General features: G+C 44.3%; 1 protein-coding gene across 1 annotated transcript; it reads right to left on the minus strand.

Annotated features, from left to right (window-relative positions):
- Nucleotides 1–627: 627 nt before the first annotated feature.
- PGRMC2 (progesterone receptor membrane component 2) lies at nt 628–15544 on the minus strand. The gene is made up of 3 exons (XM_080929253.1): nt 15113–15544; nt 3585–3740; nt 628–2344 (listed from the first exon to the last, which is right to left on the minus strand). The coding sequence occupies exons 1-3, from the start codon at nt 15510–15512 to the stop codon at nt 2247–2249; spliced, it is 654 nt and encodes a 217-aa protein (XP_080785379.1). The 5' UTR covers nt 15513–15544; the 3' UTR covers nt 628–2246.
- Nucleotides 15545–16128: the final 584 nt, after the last annotated feature.

Raw genomic sequence — 16128 nt, forward strand, 5'->3', positions numbered from 1 at the left:
GTCCAATCTTAAGCATGACTGGAATCACAATTTCGGCTCAGTAGATAGGAAGAATGTATACTTTGGAGCTGGGGATGTAGCTAAGTGGTTGAGCAATATGTGAAGCTCTGGGTTTAAATTCTAACACTGAAGGACAAGAAAAAGGAAAAAAACCAAAAAACCCTATGTTTTAAAACCTCTACCAATCAAGCAATATGGGAACCATGCCTGTTACAGACCCTCCAGGACTGGGCACCACACTACCTAACAATGAGACATTTGACTGAAATTAAGAAATTATCTACAGAACACAGTTTATTTAAAGTCCAAAACACAAAACCACTTCCTTTAAAAAAAAAAAAACAAAATGCATTGTTTTTACCGCATGAATACCTGGGGCTTCTTACAAATGCAGATTATCAACCTTCAGGCTCAATGATTCAGATACACCAATTTACTACATCAGAGGATAGAAGGATATAACAATTTGCTCTTAGAAAACACTTTACATAAAAAAGAAAGCATTTACCAACACTCTCCAGTCTCCACAGCAGCGCGGCAGCCAGGACTGGAGACAAGCACACTTTTCGGAGAATATACACTATGCTGAGTGTAGCCCCACCCCCATCCCTTCTGCTTACCGTCACACCTCCTGATGGCTTCTGCTTGCACTGCGCCCATCAGGAACAGTCTTTTAATGTCACCCATTTGGGGCTTTTCTCTGTGGGAACAATTTGTCCTTGACCAAGAATCCATCATAGTGAAGCCAAAACTTGACCTAAGCAGGCTTTGAAATAGAACCTTTTCAACAAGAAAGGGATTTACTGGCTATGGGCACAATACTGCGTTTACGTCAGTTCCTGTTTGGAAGGCTGGTGCTTCTACCACACACACTGGCAGCAAAGCCTGCGCAAAGCTCACTGTATGTACAGTGTAGTGTCCCTTCTTACCTGAACATCCACCAGGGTGGACCTGCCTGGGAAGTTGCACTGAGCATGGGGATGTACAGTTGGGTGATCAGGGCCCGATTTTCATTTTTAAGAGTATTTCCCCCTCATCCTGAATTAAACGCTGTCTTATTAGTATATGACACACTGGCTCCCGGCTCTGGAGTTAGAGTCCAACTCGAGCTTATTTGGTTTATTGTACATGCTTTATTAAAACGGTACTCGTATTTACAGCATCGCAGGAAGAGTCCCTCCCAAGGTGCTCTCCCAGACATCCAGACTCACTCACACAGACATCCACACCGCGGCTCCGCTCACCCACACCAGTGACATGGGAGGGTCAGACTCCTAAAATTAGGCAGCTGTTGGGGAAGAGTTGTTGGTTTTTCAATTTTTCTTGGAAAAGAGAAAGCACAGGGGATGCATTTGGCCATCAGGATGCTAGCGATGTTTGTGTACTAACACATGGCAGTTAACACTGAGCACTCCTCTTCCATCCTACACACAGAACGACAACAGCCTCAGTCTCAATGCTGCTTGTAGTGACTTCTGAATTCAGAGGGGCTTTCCCAAAAAGTAATTCAAGTTTATGGAAGTGAAATAAGGCACAATTAATATTGATTTGACCTAGCGGAAGGAAGGGAAAGAAATAAAACTGGTTTCAAATTATCTTAGCTGGGAACTGTTGACTTCAATCTACTGGAAATCCCTGTAACTTCCAAATCTTTCTTAGAAGCACATCTTTCCCTCTTCCCTGACAAAGCCCAGAAAAGTTTGGGAATTCACGTCTGAATGTTTCAATAGCCTGAACTTCTTAAACAAATATGCGACCCCCTCTTCCGTGCCCAGGGCTCTTCCCTTAACACAAATAAAACACAGCCTGTGAGACAGGATCCCCAGCTTCTTCCAGAGACCTGCACACTGAGCAGCAAATACCTGTCTGGTTGTCTTTGATACTTTTTGTTTTGTTTTAAAAGAGACATGGAAGGAGTGGAAAGAGGAAGACAGAGAGAGAAAGGGAGGAGGGAAAAGGAAGGGGAAGAGGGCGGCATAAAAACCCGGTGACTTTCTTGCTGTTAAGAAGGTCCTGTCTCCTGTTCAGGATGATGAGGCCCACCAGACGTTACAAACAGCTGCACCAAATTCACCTGGCGGCACAATCAATGCCTCAGATTCAGATCTTCGTAGTCAGGCACAGTGTCCTGTACACTCTGGTGAAATGTTTCTCACAGCAGGAGCATCACACCCAAAGACTGACATTCTCTGAAGGGGGTACGAGCTGCAGTTCTGAAGGCCCCTGGCTTTGGTTGTTCACAAAGTTCAGTCCTGTTTACTGTGATCCTTGGTGTCCTCCTCGTCTGTGTACTCTGATGGCTCTTCCCCTGGCTTTAGGAGTCTGCCTACATAATCATATTTTTCTGAAAGATATACCAAAACAAAGTCAGTAGTGGTTCAGTTTGTTTCATGATTCCACTGTAAGAAGGCACGTGCCTCTTATGTCAGACAACACGCTGGATCTCCTCCAAAGTGTCACTTACATGCAGCAGGATCTGACAAGGCTCAGGGTTGCTCTCTAAAGGAGGGTTTAGTGTCAGTGGCTCTTAATCAGACACCATCAGCATTACTTGGATTTTTAAATGTACATGCATAGACTGTCTCAGAGCTGTCCAGTTTGGCGTTACTGTATCATGAGCCCTGGAATGTGGCTGCTCTGTTTGTTGGTGGTAGGGTTGGAATCTAAGGCTTCATGCATGCACCCTACACTGAACTCCATGTCCAATCCTTTTAAGTCTTAATAACCCAAAATATTACAGCTAAAAGTATTATAATCAGATGTTGTGGTTCATACACATAGTCCCAGCACTTGGACTGCCATGAGTTTGAGGTTAACCTAGGCTGTACACACATGCATATGGGGTGATGAACCACAGGGTAAGCAGGTGTGAGACATATCCTGGAGAAGTGGTGGGGACAAGGACTTCTCTGGGCCCTGTAGACCTGCAAGGCCCCGCCACACCACCACTCCTTCCCAGACTGAGCTCTCCTTAGATCTGCCACTCTGCTCACTCTGCAGTGTCTGCTGTTCAATTTAGAAAATGGATACAAGTGAAGCCCGTCTAGTTTCCATCTGGAAATAAACCAAGACTCAGCCGACTAGCTGTGGGAAGTGTTAAGGCGGGCTCTGTACACGGGAGCCATCCATCTCCTGCAAGTGCCAGGAAGCCCAGAGATGCTCACAGACCCAGCAGGAGATGGATGGCTCAGGCAGTATCCCTCAGTAGGTAAGGACTGATGCTGAGGGGACACATTCCACTAATTCACCAGTAGTTCATGGTTGAAACCCAGGGCACAAGGAGATCATGCACAATCCACTACTGTGCTACAGCTTAGCCCTTCAGCTTGTTTTAAACACAAACCTGTATTTAGCAAAACCAAACCAAACCATGAACAAGTCTTAAAAGACTATTGAAAGCATCACAACCTGAGACCGCTGGGTCCACAGGCATGTACTTGCTGTCGTACCTGGTGCTAAGTACATATTCTAATATAGACTTTCAGCCCAACTGCCACATGTAACAATTACATATGAATATTTAGTGATCCTAATAGTGATGGAAATGAAAACAGAGTGTGTCCTTTAACCCCAGATGAAAATACCTTTAAACTGCATCTCCCATTCTCGAACACTCTCCATTTGCACTGCGTTCAAATCTGAGAGGTCATCATACTCATCTCTAAGTGCATCCTTATCCAGGCAGAATGTCGCCAGTCCCCTGGAGGCGTCCCTGCCAGCAAAGATGCCATATGGGCCCGCTGAAAGAGAAAAAGACAACTTAGAGCCTAACACCGCTTGAGAATGTGTCTGAACATCAGGTTCTCTCCATGACTTGCTTTTGGTACACAACCTTAATTTAAAAAAATGGAGATTCTGGATGAGATAACCAGAGATTTGTTAGAAATTTCCCTTTTACCAAAGTAAAGCTTTTTACTGAGAATAAATTTACTTCAGAGACCCTGAAGCGTGTATGCCAGGGCAGGAGGATCCGTGGAATACAGCCCATGAGAGGTTACCCACTCATGCCCAGTAGGTGGCCCTACACCCATGCACATACTAACAGCACCACGTGGACACAGAGGGTATTAAATAGCACATTAAATCAGAACCAAAAAGCTGTGGTAAGGATACAGAAGAAACTGGAGGGGAGGCAATGGGCTGGATTTGATCACAGGTATTCTGTTCCTGTATGAAATTCTTAAGATAAAAAACAACGTTAACAACTCTCATGTGTTCCCGCGTATGTCAGCACCAGTATCGAGCTCAACCTCTCTGCCTTGGTTCATAAGACAGCTTATCTAATTAGTTCACTGATTTGGCTCAACTGGTTGGGTCAGACAATTCCAGGAACCCCACCTCTCCACCTCCGCAGCATGAGCTTACAGGCATGCACAACGGACCTTGCTTTTAATGTAGATGCTGGAGTTCTGAACTCAGCCCTTCATGCACATCCAGCAAATACTTGTACCTTCAACAGACATCGATAAGATTTAACTGTTTACGTTTGAAGGCCCACAAATACCTCTTTGCTTAAAATGTTTCCTTCAAAGATTCCCAAGACACATAATTCTACAATGACAATTTCAAGTTTACAAGCTTCTCTACAGAGAAAAGTCATTCTGATGAAACAGTTTTTGAACTGGTTAGAGGCTCCACTCTCATGAGCAGCCAGTTACTGGCCTGACTGTTAAGAATGATACTTATTTTTGTGTGTTATATGTTTGTGTGTAAAAGATATGTCCCTGAACAAACTGCATCCTGCTTTGGATTTCAGATCCAAACTCACATCAGGTAAGCACATTATCCCCTATACCATCTCCCAGGCCCATGAAAACTATTAATTTAATAAAGGGACTACTAGAATGAAGTATTGGCTAATTTAATGAAAACAAAAGTAAAAATGCCTTGATTACTAAGTAAAAGATGACTGCACCTGCTCTCATTTGAAAGCAGTTAGGAAACTCCAAGTTAAGTGTTGGAAAGTACCCACACCTTCCGAGACAAGAGATCAAGTCTCACCTACATAGAACATCTTACCACCATGAGCAGTAGTAACCTGGACTCCTGACCGTACTTCGTGTAAACATGGCTAGGGTAGAAAGTTCATTCTTGGAAAGGTCTAGTCCATAGAGCTAAGACAGCTTTCCCACGTGTTTAAGTAGTGTTTTTAGGTTTGGCCATGAAGGTGACAGGTGTGTGGTGCTTTCAGCTTCTTTAGTTATTAACTAAATAATCAAAGTACAGCATTCAATGACCACCTAACTAACGTTCCCAACAGGACCAAGATAGTATCTCCACTTCTCTCCCCACTCTAAACCCTTGTCCCAAGATGCAGGGGCCCCACAGGGGCACAGCAGGGGTGGTGCCACCCTAGCCACCAAGGCTCTTCTCAGTCTTTACTATTTTCAGACACTGTCACCAGGATGCCCAGGTTGGCCTTCAACTATGTAGTCATAACAGGCCTTGAAGTTGCAGTTCTCTTGCCTGGACCTCCCATGTATCTGATCTGCAAACTTGTACCTATGTTCCAGAAATTACTCTGTAGGTGTGTCAGAGTGTGAGCCCTGACACTATGTGAGAGCACACAGGCCACTGCAGGCCCAGGCACAACCCTCAGCACCATAAAGCAAACCAGCAGGCTCTGAGTATGTTAACACCAGTGGGCTGTCACATACATTTCTCTGCCAGCTCTCTAAGGGTCAACTTTGAGTGAATTAGTTAATCTTTTGTTGCTAAAGTTTCCGTCAACTGGTTAAAAGCCTGAGTAATATATTCCTCCACTCCATAAACTACTTTAAAGTGTCCCCTTCCACAGACTTCTGAGGAAGCCATCTACCAAGGAGTCTTTGCTGACATGTTCCTTGCCATGATGTAAGGCCACTGAGGAACCTAAGTAGACTAAGTACCACAGGAATTGGGCAGTTTCTCTGACAAAGGGAGGCTTAGAGGTCTGGCAAAGAGTTGTCTTCTTCTATTCACAACACAAGGAGCAATCCTTTCCCTTTCAGATGCTCTCCATAACAAACGATATCGTCACCAATAGCATTTTGCTGTGTGACTGTTCATAAAACAAAAACAACAAAAAGAATGGCTACCCATGATAAGCACATCTGATCTAGTGTTAAACCTCTGGTATGATTTCCTGAAACAGCAATGCTGTTTTCTGAGCTTCAAGACTCATGTAGACATCATTATGATGATCCTCAACCAAATAATCGGCTGACCTAACAGCTGTTGACTTTACGATGGTGAACACACTTAGAATTTTGATTGCTACCTGGACTAGTATCAGGTAGGTTACTCAGTGCAGCTCCCAGGCAGCCGGGAGATGAGGAATTCATAAATTACACTACAGTGTAAAATGTAAGGTGTGTTCAACTAGGCTAATGTGGGTGTTGTGAACATGTGCAAGCTCTAATGCTCCACTGGGTAAGTGAATTAGACACATTTTGACTCTATTCTCTCTTCTTCCAGACAAGGTCTCATTATATAGCCTCGGGTGGCCTCAAACTCACAGAAACCAGTCTGCCCCTACTTGTATCTGGCTGCAATTGAGATGTTCAGAATCTTATAATAAACTCAGCTGGGTGTGGTAGGCAAATTTATAATCTCAGCATTGTGGAGGTGAGGATGGGAGGGCTCTGAGTCTGAGGTTTGTCTAGTGAGACAAACAAAACAAGAAAAAAGAGACAAAAGTCAATCAATTCATTCGTTACTAATTCCTACAACTGCTTACTTTTGATACACCATGCAGAATGGTGAGACATATTTTTGAATTAGCAACAAACTACCATATGCATATAATGAAGATACATATATATGCTTATTATGAGACAATGATAAAACAATAAACAGAAAATGTGGTAAGTAAAATCTATAACATGATCTGTTTGACTGTAGGATGCTAAGAGAGAAATATTCCATGAGAGTTAGTGATTTCCATGTTTCTCTGAAGCTCCTGTGCACATAGGGAGACAGCTTACAGGTTTTAATAGAGCCAGCACAGTACAACTGAAGAAAGTTTCTGTCAAGACAAGACACTCATATGCTTGAGGGACCACTCACCACGTGATTCATAGAAGCTTCAAACACATCACGGAGAAATGATCTTATCCACTAATGTTGAGACCAAATTAGATGCTTTACTAGATGAGTGAAAATCCCATCTTGTTTCTGAATGTTCAACCACAGGCTTAAGCATACAGAAAAGTGCATCATCTGCAGGAAAAGGACGAACTGGAAAGCCATCAAGAAAAGACACAGAGCCCACGCATGTCTCACATGGTGACTATAGATTAAAGCACATGCACACCAAAGTAGACCCAAAGCAGAATGAAGACAAAGGAAAGGGAAAGGAGTAAGTATGAGACATAACTCAGACATATAAGTCTGAATACTCAAACACTACACAGGACTAGATGATGCAACTAAGCAGTGGAGTGCTTGCCTAGCATGAGAGAGAGAGAGGCCAATGCCGAGTACCATACACACAAAAGCAAAGACAGAAATGCTGTGGAGGGCTGGTGAGGGGCTCAGCAGGTGAGAGTGCTTGCCAAACATACTGACAACCTGAATTCTGATACCCAGATCCCATGACAGGAGAATGGATTCCTGAAATTGACCTAGAAACCTCCATACATATGCTGAGTGTCAGCACTCATGAGCGCACATAATAAAATATTAAATAACAGTGAGGGCAGGGGAGATGGCTCAGCAGGTAAGAACACTGGCTACTCACCTACAGGGCCTGAGTTTAATTCAGCATCCACATGGTGGCTCACAACAGTCTGTAACTCTAGTTCTAGGAGATCTGATGCCCTCTTCTGTCCTCTCCACAAGGCACTTGGAGCAGCCAAACACTCATACACAAATTCCAGCCATGTGTAAGTGAAAAGGCACAGACAAGTATTTGGAATGATGAGCATCACAACTGTGATGTGGCAAAGAATAAATGAACAAATGTATGTAGAAAGGAGACAAAGTGACTCAGATTTTCCTTAAAAAAATGTCCAATTTTGGAATAAGAAGATAGTTCAATTTTTAAAACGCTTGCAGCTCAAGCACAAAGACCTGGGCTGGCAAAATGGCTTAGCAGGTAGTCACTTGTTGCTAAGCCTCATGGCTTGAATTAGCTAACTGGGCACTACATGGAAGAAATGACTCCAACAAGTTCTCTGATATCTACATATGCACCATGTGTGCCTGCTTCTGCGCACACTTACACACACAGTCTAAATAAATGTATATTTAAAAAAAATAAAGAGACCTAAATCCAATCCCTAGGATGGACACTGGAAATTATAAAGGTGGGTGCTGTGGCATGTTTGCATTCCCAACATGCAGGGAGGTGGAGACAGGCCAATCCACTGGCATCCACTGGCCTCCACTAGCCAACCAGTCTCACCTATATTGGGCTGGATAGTCGAGAGTTCTAGGCTAGCGATAGGTCCTGTCTGATAAAACCTCACCGAGAATAGGAGAAATAAAAATTATTATATAGCAACTGAGATACTGTTTTAACTTCAGATCCACAAAAACTGAGTAGTTTAAAGCATCACATTTTTGGCAAGGATGAGAAACAGGCATCTTTATAAAGAACACACAGTCAAAACTCTCTGGAGGGCACCTCCAAATCAAGTCCCCACACTGGCATGGCTAGCCACACAACCAGCCTTAGTAATTTTGTTTCTAGGACTTTATCTACATATGGAAAATTGGTATAAGCTGTTTCTCACAGCATCGTTTAGCAACGATGGAGGAAAACTCACACGCTCATCACAAACAGCTTCCACATAATATGAAAGATAGGAAAGGCTCTGAAGATTGTGAACTACCATTCATGGAATGTATAGTGCACTGTGATTAAGTGTGGGGAAAGACGACTCTTGTCCAGACGGTTTGACCTGCACAGCACAGCTCTGCAGCAGTAAGACTTTCCACTGCAGAGCGGCATGAGGAGGTCTTGGGAGGAGCCTTACTTTTCACTGGAAATCCTTTACTTTTCAGTCTTGGGCATGTATTGTCATTTTTAAATGATCTAAAAACCTTAAACACAGGCATTACTTTGGGTTCTACTATAAAGCACTCTACAGTAGCACATCCATAATTAACAGTACATGGAACACTCCAGAAAATGGACAAGAAAGACAGAGTACAGTGACTGGTAGGAAGCAGGTGCAACAAAGATGACAGCTATAGCAAGGAAGCACTACCAGGTCAACAGTGTGCCCCAAGGATAAAGCAAGAGGAGCAAAGACAGACTCAAGCTGCCTAAGGTTATCAAGATCTAAGACACGGGCCATAAAAAAGATAGGCCTGAAGAACAGATGGGAGATTAATACATCTACTTGCCTTCCGGGGGGAAGATGGGAGAGAAAGGAGAGAATAGTGGAAGCAATAATCTAAAGTCATGTTTCAAGGTTCCAGCATGAACGAAATGACATGTATTCACAGACTTTTAGTAGAATCTAGCATGTTAAAAAAAAAAAAAATCAAACCTAGGGGGAGAAGCTCAGCAGTGACGTGCTTGTTGCACAAGCAGACCTATTTTGGATTTTCAGCACTCTACAGAAAGCCAGGTGTGTGCCTCTAACTCCAGCCTGTCATGGAAGCATGGATACAAACAGATCCCTGGAGCTTGGTGGCAACCTAGCCAAACTGGTGAACTCTAAGTTCAGTAAGACCCTGCCTTGAGAAATAAGATGGAGAGGGGCTAAAGACAGTGATGTCCACCTCTGCCTCTACATGCAGTGTACACACATACACACAACAGAGCAGGGCCATACGATAGAGAAAAACACCCCAACCAGAACACAACTCAGAAAAACAGGTTAGTAAAAGCAAACTTCTTGTTAACAAGTGGAGGGCAGTGACACATACCACTCAAATGAAGGCGTAACAAGAACGTACAATTTCATTTCCTGACCTCAAGTCATTCCTCCTGAACAGGACAGATAAAGGACAGGTGCTCTTTATGAAAAGAACTACAGGTCTGTTTTTTTTTTTTTTTTTTTTTTTTTTTTAATCAAAATGAAGATGAAACACTAAGAAAGATTGAAGCACAAGAAATAGTAACTTTTCAAAAAGTTACTATAATAAAGACTTGAGTTCTGTTCCCAGTACCCCCACTGGTCAGTACTGGGAGATCTGACTCCTTTTGCTGGACTCTGAAGGCATATATGTGTGTTGTGTGTAGGGTACATACACCACACACACACATCACAAAAAGAAAACATTTCCAGGGCTAGGGACGTAGATGGGAAAAGTCCCTACCCACAGTGTCTGAGACCCAAGTTCACCCTCATAGTACCAGGAAGAAGAAAAGCCAGGCAAGTGGCAGTAAGCTGTCAAGAGGTAGGTCTTCCTAATTTGCATGGGATAATGTTTGGCTAAAATTCTTCCACTGTTTCAAAGGACAGATCAATATCTAAACCATATCTTAAAATCACCGGAAAAACAGAAACAGATTTATCCAAATCAGCAGAGGAGAAAGAGGAAGGGAGAGACTCTAAGAACTAGGGAGTGAAGTGAGGACCCATGTGAAATTTTTTTCTGAAGTGAATGGTGCTCAGGGCACTGCTAATCAGAGAGGCACGACCAGAGGCTGTGTTAAGATGGTGAGAACTAGACACAACCAGACTGAAGCTGTGAGAACATCAAATGCTGAGGAGTTTAAAATCCACTTATGTGGTTTTTATAAGAAAAAAACAAAACAATACAAGTTGGTTTCAAGGGCTGGAATAACAAACAAGTCTTGAACTAAAGACAAGTAATCAAAAAAACCAAACCTTAAATATCAATGGAGATGACAGGAATGGGTCTGACAGGACAGATATCATGACAGATATGACAGGTCTAGACACAGTGCTAGGTGGCTTCCCACCTATACACTCCAGCTGTATACTAAGGTGAATAACAACCCGCTTCAGAACACTCTCACATCCAAGCTGGCCCCTTCAAATTTAAAGCATCACACCCTACTTTGTGACTAACAGAAATAAATACCCAAATAACTCTTGATCATAACACTAAATTCATTCACAGCACATATTTTCACTACAGAGCTTAACTCCATACTGCAGTGTGTTTATACTGTCTGTCTTCCTCAAGTGATGTCAAGTCTGTGGATACGGCCTGTACCAAAGACTAACTGTAGTAAAATCTAAGATGCTCCTTAATATTTAAAGATGGAGATGAAGCCTCGTATGAAAGCTCCTGAGAAAGGTGAGAATGGCAGCAAGAGTTACAGTTATGTCTGCCATGGGCACATGGGGAGAAATGTCTATGCCAGACTGTCCAAAGGACCTCAGAAACCATCGAAAAAGTTCAGTACATGCGACTAAGTCTGTTCCTTACTTCTAATGTCAATCAGCACCTTCTGTTATTGTAATGCTTTAGTATTTAACACAATACAGTTCCCTAAAACATTAAAAACAATACAAATGATGCTGGATTCAGAAGGCAACCAAGTAGGTGCTATGGAAATGATCAGCACAATACACAACTTTCTGTCAGGCAAACCTGAGAGGAATGACAGCATGGCTTCTCCTGGAGTTCAACTATGAAGCTAGGTTATTCTAACTAAAGGCCATCCTCCTGCCTCTGCCTCAAGAGTGTTGGCATAACAGGTGAGAGCTCCCATGATTAGTTCATTCGGAAAGCTGGTCCATTTATCTACTGGTAGCTAACAAGATGCATGTGGTAAGGAGCCCAATGACAAACCTAGTTGGCTTCAAAGCAAGAAATTGTAATGGCAGCTGGATTGGCCTTTATGATGCAACTCTTGCTTAAACTGCAGTTTTGTAAATTAAAATGTTAAAGAAAAATTAACATATTAAAAACAAGATTAAACAGGAGGAAGGATTTAGGTTCATGGGCTCCTTTCCTCAACCTCCCATTAGGTAGCCCAAAGGGGCTACTTTTGTGACTTTTTTCTTTTCAGTGAAATTTTAAGAGGTAAGTTGGCTTTGGCGTACATTGACGAACAGGAGGAATAAGGGAAAAAATATCAAACAGACCAAGTATATGCTTTTTTTTGCTACTCCAAAGAATAAGATTAATAAAGTTCTACTGCTTAAAATGATCTACTTAAAAACGATTTAAGATTATACCACTAAAACATTCAAAACCTGTTCTAAATGTAAACATGAACTTGATGGGTAATGTGACAATGAGACTTAGTTTGATTTTTAGTGTGGCTACTTGGCTACTGGGACAAAAATCTCCAAGTTTCAGTTTTTACAAATGTAAAATGAGAATACAAATATCCTGTAGAGTCATTTTAAAAATAAATACATCATGCTCAGGAGATGTCCACTGAACTCCAGAACTCCCAGAGAAGCTACAGTACAGCATGCTATGAAGACCAAGGTTTAGTGTGGCAGCCATGTGGCTGAGCATCTGATTTTAGTTAGCCATTTGTGGCTCAGGCATACTGGGCAGCTAGAACAACATAAAAGCCATGAAAAGGAAAGCTTGTTTTAAGTTCAAACTCTATATGGGAAAGAACCAGAAAAGGGTATAAAGAAAAAACCCAGTAACGGGATTCTCTGTAAGTTCAGCCCAGAAGCTGTCTACCACAAAGTACACTTTGTGGTCAAACATATCTGGATTTCCCAGATTTATTTATGTGACCCAAGCCAGCTTACTCAAACCTCAGACTCGTCTGTAAGGCAAACACTTTGCAACCTCACCAGAGAACTGCAGAAATGACAAATGCATGATCCAATGCATTCATGGGATCATTAGATGCTTATGAACTGCAGTTCCTACATGATCATACTTTCTCTCCAAGCTAGCCTGACTAGATGAGTATACGGAAATACAATACTAACAACAAAGTCAACACATTCTGGCAAACAGCGGGCAATGAACTACATTTGAAATATTGCCATTTTATTTTTAAGAAGCTTAACTTTAAAGATACACAACTATAAGAGAATGTGTCCAATTTTATGGAGAAAAAAACCCCTCACATTACAATCCTTAATCCTAAAACATATCATTGCAAAATGGGAACACACAGCGGCTGGATGTGACAGTAAGTTTGCTAGTTCTAGGCTGAGTTTTCCAGATTAATAAGACTCTCAGGCAAGGAGAACTACGGGTTGAATTATAACACAACAAAATTATTTCATTTATTTGAGAATAAAATAAAAATTAAAGGCAAAATTTAATTTTACATTTGTATCCTAGCCAAAAATATGACATCAAGACTCCTGAAAAATACAACACTTACTATCCATGCCCCCCCCAAAAAGAGTGCTAGATGTTCTGATTCCATTTAAGTTCTTCTCAATAATAAAATCTTCCAGATAGTCTTATTAGATTGTTTGCTGACAACAGTCAATAAAAGAACCAGGCAGGGGGTGGTTCTTTATTCTTTTTGTCTTCAGACACAGGGTCTCACTTTGCAGCCCCAAAGAGCCTAGAACTCACAGCCTCGATCCCAGGCTGCCACGCCCAGGGTGGTTCTTCATTATTATCTGAGGAATGCCTTAAGTGCTCACACTTCAGAACCCACTCTACATCATACCTCTTGGTTGTCACTGGAGGCTGCCAAACAGACTCTTTCCTGATGTATAAGGACTGGTAATGGGCCTTTTTACAAAGTCTCTAGACAATCTTTAACCACTGAACACACTTTAATGCCAATGGGGGGGGGGGTAAGTGTGTAACTAGGTACAAAATCTGTATATTCTTCACTTAAAAAGGTTGATTTGACTTGGTCTGTATAAACAATGTAATTTGGTCCTATTCTTTTGTCCCACACACTCTTTAAAAAAGTATTAACCATTGGAGCTGATGTAAGGAGGCATGTTTGTGTTTATATATTTAGAAGGAAACACACACACACACACACACACACAACAGATTCCACATCAAATGCTTATTTATGTTTCTTACCTCTAATCCAATCAACAAACCAAAACCCTCCTAAAACAGCATCCAAATAAGCATAGGAACCAGAAGCGTAGTCAGTGTCAATAAATCACGTGCACTAACAAAATTCAAAGGAAACCTTTCTTAAATGTTGGATGAATCCCTTCCAGTAACGGGTCACTTTGGTCTCTAGTTTTAGTCTTATCACTACAGGCTCACCCCCCCCCCCCCTCCGTCTTTAAAGTTTAATATTAAGCACTGCAGAACCAGAATGCACAGTTGTTCAATTTTATGGGCTACCAATAGATTCCCCGGGTCTGAAGTTTATTTGCATAATCTGAAATATAGATTACCACTATACGGCAAAAGAGCCTCTACAGCAACTACCTTCCACATAAAGAAAAGTTGTAAAACCTTCAACCTGAAAAACCAGTGAATAGCAGGGGGTGAGAAGTTTGACTCTAGGTTTGTGCCCCACCTCACCCACCCCGGGGTGCCCCATTCTGCTAAGGGAAAATGCAATAATTCATTTTCAACGGTATTTGAATACTTATCTTACTATTAGCAGAGAAAGAAGGAGAGGAGGGAAGGAGGGAGAGACTGAGAGACAGAGACACGCCTGCCTCCTGGGTAGATGAGCTCCACCCCCTACAGTCAGGGCCAATATCTTTGCCAGTCTTACTTATTAAGGTTTACACTCTGGTTCGTCCTCATCTTACATACAGTTGTTAATCTTGGAAAGCATCTTAGAGCCAAAACTGACTTTTTAGAAAAAGAATGAAAACGAGTCCGGGGTGGTTCTGAAACCGAGCTCCAGGGCTGAGTCTTGAAACTACGTGTCCCTAACCCTGACTCTAGGCAGACAAATCCAGAGAAGAGTAGGCGAGTGTCAAACACACAACCCAGAATAAAAAGTTGTCTTACACAGGGCCGAAAACTTTGGGTCGTCACTTTAGCCCTTTTGCCCCAACATAGCCCCGAAATAAAAAAAAGATCCGAAGAAAGGTTGAAAGCCAGCGTGACTAGAGAAAACTCTTTAACAATTTTGAGAATTTCAGCCCGAGGAAAAGCTGCGAGGAGAGACGGGTTGGGAAGGGCAGGAACGCCGAGCGCAGGTTTGTGGGGAGCCACCGAGCCCCCCACGACACCCGCAGCTGGGGTCGTGCGCGGGGCTGCCGTCCAGGTGCGGGGTGGCGGCGGGGATAGGGTGTCCCGAGCCCCCCCTCCCCCGACACCCCTCACTCCTCACCGGGGCCGTAGAACTTGCTGCCTTTGGTCACGTCGAAGACTTTCCCATTGACCGCGAGCAGGATGCGCGGCGTGCGCGCCCCGTCGTACTGGCGTAGCTGCTCCAGGCTGAAGTCCCGCTTCTTCATGCGCGGCAGCGTGGCGGCCGGGCTCTCCTCGCCCGCCCCTGGTCCAGAGCACAGACCACGCCGCCCCCAGCGCACCCACAGCCGGTAGGCCCCCAGCAGCACCAGCGCCACCAGCGCCACGTTCAGCAGCATCTCTCCGCCCGTCGCCAGCAGCGCTGCTACCCAGCTGCTCCTCGCCGCCGTCGCTTCCGCGCCACCCGGGCTCCCGTCGCCGCCACGCTCCCCGCCGCTCCCCAGGGTGCTTAGCTTTACGTCCCCATCACCCGCCGCCATCACTGCCCGCCAGCGCCTTCCTCCTCCCGCCCCCTGCCCTCCCCAAGCCTGCGGCCCTGCCCACCAGGCGGCGCTCAGCCAATCACGTGAGGGCTGGGGCGTGGCAGCGCCGGCTGCTTATTGGTTGTTGGCTGGGTAACGTTGTCTGGCTTCGCTCTCGCAGCTCCGGCTCTGGCTGGCAGCGCGCGCGGGCGACGCCCCGCCCACCTCGCCCCACACTTCCCTGCTCTCACAGCCCCAACGCTTCGGCTTAGGGAGTGTAAGGGAGGGGCGGGGCCGAAGAAAAATAAAGGAGGGGGGGTGGGGGTGTGTGTGTGTGAGAGACAGAGCCGGCTGCGCGCCTGCGTACTCACGCGTATGGGCGGAACGCCGTCAGGGCGCGTGCGCCGGTCCTGGGACGCCACGCGCTGGGCCCTCTTCTCAACCCCTCCCTGCTGCTCGCGCGCGTGCGCCCAGCCGCTGCTTCTCTTGAAGAAGGCAGGATAGCGACTGTGACGAGGCATGGCAGAGGCCGCAATGGGGCTAGAGCTGCGGGGCCGCGTGTGAAGCCGGGATGCGGGTACTCGTCCTAGCTGCGGCGGACGTCGGACGCATGCTCTCCTGCGTCTTGCACCCC

Source organism: Micromys minutus, assembly GCF_963924665.1.
Source record: "Micromys minutus genome assembly, chromosome: 15".
Classification (NCBI taxonomy): Eukaryota; Metazoa; Chordata; class Mammalia; order Rodentia; family Muridae; genus Micromys; species Micromys minutus.